The sequence below is a fragment of the Triticum aestivum genome, chromosome 6D (assembly GCF_018294505.1).
Source record: "Triticum aestivum cultivar Chinese Spring chromosome 6D, IWGSC CS RefSeq v2.1, whole genome shotgun sequence".
NCBI classification, from domain to species: domain Eukaryota; kingdom Viridiplantae; phylum Streptophyta; class Magnoliopsida; order Poales; family Poaceae; genus Triticum; species Triticum aestivum.
In genome coordinates, this window is record NC_057811.1 from 182,685,805 (window position 1) to 182,694,460 (window position 8,656).

Sequence of the window (8,656 nt, forward strand, 5' to 3'; positions counted from 1 at the left end):
TTGTCAAACTTGGCATTAAGGGACTGAAATCAAGGCTGGATGCAATGCAATGCAAGCGCTCTCCACCTACAGATTCATGCTCAGAATATGATCCTAACAGTGATTCCGAGCTAGAGGGAGACCTAAGTCAATGTAGCTCCCTAGTGGAGGAGTCAGAGGAAGATGCCCTATCTTATTCACCCATCAAGGTGCTTGCTCTAACTTTCCAAGGTTATATTTGTCGCACATATCTTGCAAGTGATGCTTTGCATTGCTTCTACTTTGTTGAACTGCCATTAGCTTAGTTTACACATCGTGCATGTGAATACGGCCTGCCTATCCATTTTCAGTACATATTCCATCTGTCATCATACCATATTTATCCATTCAAATGATGTTCTTGTGTATCAGACATTCAAAAGGAAGAGGGCGATTGCTGATCATGGAGGAGCACAAGCAAAGTATTTGGAAAAGGTAGTGGCACCTGATAAATCAAATAGCCCATTAGGTGTAGTTGCAATATCACCTGACCCACAAAACACCCCAACTCTAGCAGACTCTAGCCCTACTACACTAGTCATTTCTGATGCCCCAACTCGGCAGAGCCCAACTGCAGCAAACATTATGATTATGCCAGTTGACATAGCACCAGCTCTACGACGCAAAACCCCCATTTCAGCAAAGAGTACACCAAATCCAGTTGCCAAATCCCTTTTCGAACCAGAGAGAGCCCCAATTGCAGCAAATAGGACCCCTGTTCCATTTCTTCCCAATTTAGAAGACAAAGCTTATATTGTTGTCAGGAACTTTGTGCATATCTTTCCTTCATGGAAAGATTATACCGCAGACACAGAACAATTTCCAGTCTTCCTCCGCAACTTACGTGTAAGTAATGTACTAATGTTATTCATGGTCATTACTGCATATGTTTCTGCTGACAGAAGACACAAGATTTCATTCTTTTAAATAGGCGAGGACCAAACTGGATTGTGAAGATGAGCAAGGGTTAGTTGCACTTTTCAAGCACTCGTTGATGAAGTATCGTTCCTACCTGAGGCAAGCGCACTTTGATGGCAAGCCTCTAAACGAAATTTCTGTAAAGTCTCCGGTGCTACATTTATCCGACGGTGACTAGAATAATCTTGTTACACATTGGTATCGGCTGCAGCGTAAGGTACTATCTATGATATCACATCACAATTTGAACTACATTTCTGCATTTGCCTTAACGTCTCACTTGTACGAAAATTGTTAGCAGAAGAACATTCGTTCTCAAGGGACCACAGAATCTCGCAACTATACTGCACACTGCATTGCTCTTGTGAGTACCTCTTGCCATGTATGACCATACTTACTTTCATAGCTGTTTGATTATGTAGCATCACTGCACATGTTAGCCTCCTTATCGTCCATTTTGTGGACATTATAAGATCCGTATGGACTCTTACATAAATTTAGAATCAACCCAATGCTTTTGAAGAGGTTTAGCTCTGCAGTCCTCTTGTAAGGACTGAATGTCGTCTATGACTGTACTTACATTAACAGGTACTCCCTCCATCCCATAATATAAGAACGTTTTGTACAGTACACCAATGTTCAAAACACTCTTGTATTATGGGAAGAGGTATTGGTTCATTGTGTAGCATTCTGCATCTTATCTCCCTCGCCCACCATTTACTAAAAAAGATCAGATCTATAGTTAATCTTACCAAAAAGTAGAATACACAGACAATGCCAGTGCAGAAGTGTAGCCCATTGCTCTTGTCAGTACATTTTGTCCTGTAATGCTTGTACTTCTAGGGATTGGTAGTTGATTATGTAGCATCAATCTGCATCTTATCTTCATTATCCTCTATCCCTTCCAGTATTATCATATCTATAATTACTCTCTACAAAATGTAGAGTACAGGCAATGCTTATGAAGAAGATTATGTGCTGAAATTCTTGAGTTATCCTTCCCTTGACATGGAGAAGGGCATTATAAAGCTGGTGTTAACTGTTAATGTAAGTCAGTCCTTCTAAAGCCTTTATCCTCAACTGTTGTTTAATTTGCTCATACTCCCTATCGTTTACTGCTGTTTAGTTTGTTGTTTCTACCAAAATGCATGTTCGCAAGAACCGTAAGTTCTAAGATTTACTTGTAAAACCAAATTCCTTATCCATACCATGCACATTACTCAATACTCCCTATATGTATGCTTGTTTTTGTGGATCTATAATCCAGTGTGTGGTGAAGCAGCCCACGTTTGCACCTTGTCATCTCCTATTTTATCTTACTGATGTGGCTGATGATATGAACAACATGCCATGCACATTAACCAAAATAGATACAATGATTTTCTTTGCCCTTCATCTATGCTTGTTATGTTGACATGGTAATCCAGTAGTGTGGTGAAGCTCCCCGCATTATGAACAATGTCAAATTATGCTATTGATATTTTGAACTTACTCTTTATTTTCTAATTTGAAATTGGATGGAATTGACAGCACAGTTATCATCTTTGTTTATACACGTGCAAAACCTGTCATCTCTCTGCTTTGTTTCAGGGTGATATGCCTGATGGCATGCACAAGTCTGCTGAAGGCTGTGCGACAAACCCAACATATATTGCAGCAAAAGAAGGCAAAACATCTTGAAGATAGCGAGACAACCCCAAAGTCTTGTCTTGATGCAGTGTTCAAGTTACTTGAGACTAGCAGTCAGACAAGCTCACAGAATTCATTGTCTGAATCAGTTCGACTTCTTCAGTCCCAAGTTCTAGCAGAAAGGCATTCTGCAACTCAACTTCGACTTGAAGTCCTATCTCTAAGAAAGATTGCGGAGAACACCAATGAGAACCTCATCGCTAAACAGCTACACCTGGAAGCTATGACCGACATGCTAGGCCGGTCTCACAGCCTTGCTCAGCAGCTTGCGCAGCAGTTCCCGCGCAAGGCTAACCTTTCTTGAACTGTCTTGGAAGTGGTCTCGGTTCAGTATTAGTTTGTTTTTTTATAGAAAGACTGTAAGGGAACCCCCTACAGTATAATTGGTGCAACAAACCCAAATTGCAAGTACCATGCCTTGAACCTGGATGGGTGGGAAGGCATCAGCCCCTTCGCACCACTAGGCTATGCCTTAGTCTGCTTCAGTAGTAGTTTGTTACGCTGCAATGGTGCCCAGTTTTTGTAATCTGCTTCTTCGTTGCGCTTTATGATCACTGGTGGCGAACTTCGATGCCCAGCGGATGTAATATACCATAAATCCTTTATTGTATAGTGTAGGTTTATTCTTAGTTACTATGCTGTAATTTCTTTATTATATAGAGTAGGTTTGTTCTTAATTCCTACTAGTTACTGCCATCATTCGCTATCTGAAAAAAAATCAGATGTAGTCGACCGGGCCGGGCCGTCCTGCATCATTCTTGGGCCCGAATGATTGGGGCCTTCACACTTTGCGCGAGGCCCACAACTTACACCAGCCTATATTTTAGTTGGGCCTTTTGTGGACCCAGCACTTAGTTTGGCCCAGGTAGCGTTGGGCCATTAACAGGCTGAATATTGTACTGGCCTGTTACGGCCTAGATGAAACCATGGCCTTTAGCAGGCCGAAATGCATATTGGGCCTCAATTTTCACTAGTCGTCGATGGGCCTTCAGCAGGCTGAAATGTAAACTGGGCCTTTTTGGGCCCAGTTATATCACGGGCAGTTACCAGGCCGAAACATATCTCGGGCCTTAGTTGGCCCACTGATATCATGGGCCTTTAAGAGGCCGAAAGCTTAGTACAGACATCAACGGGCCAAATTATGCGACAGGCCTTTAACAGGCCCAAAGTCACGTTGGGCTTAACTGTTGCCACCTTTATCACGGGCCGTTAGTGGGCCCGATGTCCCGTCGGACCATATATGGCCCATGGGCGGCAGGGGCCATTCCCAGGCCGAAAGTCACATCGGGCTGAAATGGGCCCATGTCTACATCGGGCCTCTAACAGGCCTAAAGTCACTGGGCTGTAATTGGGCCCAAATATTCGGCGAACAATTAACAAGCCAGATCTGGCTTCGGGCCATAAATGGGCCCAAATATCGGCGAGCAATTAACGGGCTAGATCTTGCTTTGGGCCGTAAATGGGCCTTTATTAAGCAGGCTGTTATTGGGCTGGCCCACTAGTACCTGAGTAAGTACTACGGGCCTTTGACTGGGCTGGCCTTTTTAACCTATATGGGCCTCTGTTGGGCCGTGCCACGTGTCGACGTATCATAGGCGCTTTGGGTCTAATGAGTGGATGACATCTGTCCCAACGGTGAGCCGGCACGTGTTTCCTCCAGCCAATGATGATTTTACACGTGGAAAATCCCCATTGGTCGGGGCTGTTAACGGGTTATCGGATCCAAAACCGGACCCGATAGCTTAACGGTGTTCCGTTATGGTGGATGCCACGTGTCGGTCACCCTTGACGAAAGCACTTCTGTGACGCGCGATTTATCGTCATGGAAGTGGACACTTCCGTGATGATAATTTTGGTAATGTCATGGAACACATCTACGACAGCACATGTATGACTATCTTGATTCTGTCATAAATTTGTCATGGATGTACATGCATGACAGAAAACGTGACCTACTGTGACAAAGACGTATCATCACGGAAGTGTATTTTTTTTGTAGTGCATGGATTAGGAAGGCGAACCCCTCAAAATGCTAAGGAGACATATTGGCTCAAGCTCAAGACTCTACATTTTCATTCTAGTGATCCAAGATCACATTGAGTCCATAGGAAAAGCCAATACTATTAAAAGGGGATGAGGTGTTGCTTAATGGCTTGCTTGCTCAAAATGCTTAGTGATATGCTCCAAAAGCCCTCAACCACTTTCTCATATCCACATCTGTCCCAAACCAAAAGTCAAACTCGGCCCTACCGATTTGATCTATCCGCCACCACCGAGTACATTTGACATAGCCACTGCCAGAAACCCTAGTCATTTTGGTCTCATCGATAGGGATCTCGGTCTCACCAAGATGGGATTGCAAACTCTCTCTTTCCCTTCATAACGTTTCAGCCCAACCAAGATGAGCGATCGGTCCCACCGAGTTCGCAATGCAAACTCTCTATTTCCCTTTCGTAATGTTTCGGTCTAACTGAAATGAGCGATTCGGTCCAACCGAGTTTGCCTGACCAACTCTCTATGTGCCTATTACAAAAATCGGTCCTACCGAGTTTATGTGATCAGTCTCACCGAGATTACGTTATGCCCTAACCCTAATGAAATCGGTCCCACCGAGTTGACATGTCGGTCCCACCGAAAAGCCTAACATTCACATTTTGAACTAAATCGGTCTGACCGAGTTCGGTAAATTGTGTGTAACGGTTAGATTTTGTGTGGAGGCTATATATACCCCTCCACCCACTCTTCATTCATGGAGCGAGCCATCAGAACGTGCCTACACTTCCAGCATACATTTTCTGAGAGAGAACCACCTACTCGTGTGTTGAGACCAAGATATTCCATTCCAACCACATGAATCTTGATCTCTAGCCTTCCCCTAGTTGCTTTCCACTCAAATCCAAATCTGTGTGAGAGAGAGTTGAGTTGGGGAGACTATCATTTGAAGCACAAGAGCAAGGAGTTCATCATCAACACACCATCTATTACCTTTTGGACAGTGGTGTCTCCTAGATTGGTTAGGTGTCACTTGGGAGCCTCCGTCAAGATTGTGGAGTTGAACCAAGGAGTTTGTACGGGCAAGGAGATCGCCTACTTCATGAATTTCTACCCTAGTGAGGCAAGTCCTTCGTGGGTGATGGCCATGGTGGGATAGACAAGGTTGCTTCTTCGTGGACCCTTCATGGGTGGAGCCCTCCGTGGACTCGTGCAGCCGTTACCCTTCGTGGGTTGAAGTCTCCATCAACATGGATGTACGATAGCACCACCTACCGGAACCCCGCCAAAAATCTCCGTGTCTACATTGCGTTTGCTCCCTCCAAACTCCTCCCTTTACCTTCATGTGCAATGTTTTACATTCTGCTGCTATACTCTTAGACTTGCATGTGTAGGTTGATTGCTTGACTTGTGCTAAGTTGCTAAAATCTGCCAAGACCTAAAATTGGGAAAAGGATAGATTTTTATTTGGTCAAGTAGTCTAATCACCCCCCCTCTAGACATACTTTCGATCCTACAATGGTTCTCACACCATGCAAATCCCGATACCCGCACTATCAAAAGATAGCATATGCGGTTTTCATGGCATCTTGGAAGCTGCACACTACTTTCAAGAATGCTCGATCACGGTGGCCTCCGAGGTTCCACTCAATGACATCATAAACAATCGAGACGCTACCGGCCGCATTGCAAAATGGGCTATCGAGCTCTTACCATTTGAAATAGCGTACAAACCACGCCGAGCTATTAAATCTCAGGTGTTGGCCGACTTTGTCGCCGAATGGACAGAAGCCGGACTCCCTAAAGAGTACGGCACATACTCCAACTGGGTGATGTACTTCGACGGCTCCAAGATGTTAGCCGGATTGGGGGCCGGTGTCATCCTAACATCCCCTACAGGGGACACAGTCTGTTACGTATTACAAATCATGTATACGGACTCCAATAACGCAGCCGAATATGAGGCACTACTGCACGGTCTCTGGATGGCTGTTTCTATGGGCATACAACGCCTCGAGGTGCGCGGGGATTCAAACCTTGCAATATACCAAGTAAATGGAGAATTCGATGCAAAAGATCCAAATATGGCAGCTTACGGCAACGCCGTATTCAAAATATCACCTCGGTTCGAGGGGCTCGAGTTTCATCATGTGGCCCGAGACAGTAACCAAGCAGCGGACATCCTTGCTCGAATGGGCGCTAAACGCGACCCCGTCCCGCCTAACACCTTCGTGGAAAGTCTCTTTAAGCCATCCGTGGTATGGTAGGACGAGAGCGGAAATACCAGTCCGGCGCCGATCACACCCCCGGATGCCGAACACGATTCGGATATCATTGGGGGCTCGGGCATAGAACCAACGCCTTCTGCCAATGTAATCATGGCGGTAATCACTCCATGGACCAAACCCTTCCTGGCCTACCTTAATAGGCGGGAGCTCCCTGATGACCAGAATGAGGCTCGTTGTATCTTTCGATGCTCGAAAGCCTACAAAATTCATGAAGGAGAGATCTACAAGAAAAGCACTACTGGAGTCCTTCAAAGATGTATCTCCGAAGAGGAGGGGTGGCAACTCTTGGCCGAAATACATGCTGGCCTCGGCGGCCATCACGCCGCAGCTCGGGCCCTCATAAGCAAGGCCTTCCGTATAGGTTTCTTCTGGCCCATGGCCCGAGCAGATGCATAGGCCCTTGTACAGCGCTGTGTCAGGTGCTAGCTCTTTGCCAATCAAAGCCATATGCCGCCCACAGCCCTAAGAACAATCCCCATTACCTGGCCTTTTGCGGCCTGGGGGTTAGACATGGTTGGACCCCTTAAAGGGGGAAGCCATAAGGGGCGTGTTTGGTTGCTTTCGCTGCCGGGCCTGGCTTAGAGGGGGAAAACGAGCCAGGCTGAGCAGGGCCTGGATAAGCAAAAACAGGGTCAAAACGTAGATGACTAGTTGATTGGTTGCCTGTATTTGGGGGTCTTGTCATCGAGATGCAATTTTCACCTGGCGTTTGGTTGCATACATGCATATGATTACCAGCGTTAACAACAAAACTTAACAGCCATCAGGTTGGGCTTGACATTTCGTCAAACACTTGAGCGCGCCGGAGCTTCCACTGCCCATCGTGCCCACCGCCAGCTCCCGGCGGCCGTGGCCGTGGCCGCGCCCGGCTCGCCGCCGTCATGGATGAGTTTGAGCTGACTCAGGTGGACTCAAACACGCCTTCTGCTTGTATGCGGGCAACCATACAAAGTCAGCTCAAAATCAATCCAACTGGAACACCGAAGACCAATGATGGATGTCGCCGTGGTGAGGAAATTTCTTACCGAAGACCAAGCTCGCTCGCTCGCGCCCACTAGCACTTGTCGGCGGTGAAGCTGATGGTGTTCTTGGTTGTGTCGAAGCTGACGCGCACGCCCTGCTGTTGCACGTTGCCGATGATGGACACGGGCCCGCTCGTCCCCGCGAATGCTAGGCAGTAGGTCCCGGCCCCGTCCACCGGGATCAGGTAGTTCTTCGCCGGCAGCTTCAGCTCCCTGCCGCCCTCGAACCGCAGCGCCACCACGGGCACCAGCACGCTCTGCCGCCGGTCATAGCAGGTGTCGAAGAGCGAGATGTCGGACGAGCGGGGCAGGGACTGCGTGCCCTGCACGAACGCCTCGCGAAGCACGCTCGCCGCACATCATCCCCTGCCTGCATTGAGCCCAACCTGCAACCAGCAGACTAGCCTGGAAGAGCTGGTACTCGCCACACTCCATCACCTGCCTCGGCTCCCGCTTCCTCGAGGTCGCGCCCGTCAGGTACGAAGGCTGCCTCCCGGAGTCCTCCATCCGGTCGGCTGCGCGAGGGCCGTGGACTCCCTGCTCCCGATGGGCGGCACGCCGGCGTTCATGACGCCGGAGGTCGCACACGGCAAGGAGCAGGGGCAGGCGTCCGACGTGTGGGCTCTCGGCTGCACCAGTCGTCGCCGTCGCCGCGGGCGCCGACGGACGGGATCAACGCGCACTGGAGTGGATGGAGAGAGGGGATTGAGGATTAGGGAGAGAGAGAGA

At 47.8% G+C, this 8,656-nt stretch overlaps 1 protein-coding gene across 1 annotated transcript; it reads right to left on the bottom strand.

Annotated features, from left to right (window-relative positions):
- Positions 1–7,959: 7,959 nt before the first annotated feature.
- On the bottom strand, positions 7,960–8,434 carry LOC123142561 (protein ASPARTIC PROTEASE IN GUARD CELL 1-like). The gene is made up of 2 exons (XM_044561425.1): positions 8,321–8,434; positions 7,960–8,241 (listed from the first exon to the last, which is right to left on the bottom strand). The coding sequence occupies exons 1-2, from the start codon at positions 8,432–8,434 to the stop codon at positions 7,960–7,962; spliced, it is 396 nt and encodes a 131-aa protein (XP_044417360.1).
- Positions 8,435–8,656: the final 222 nt, after the last annotated feature.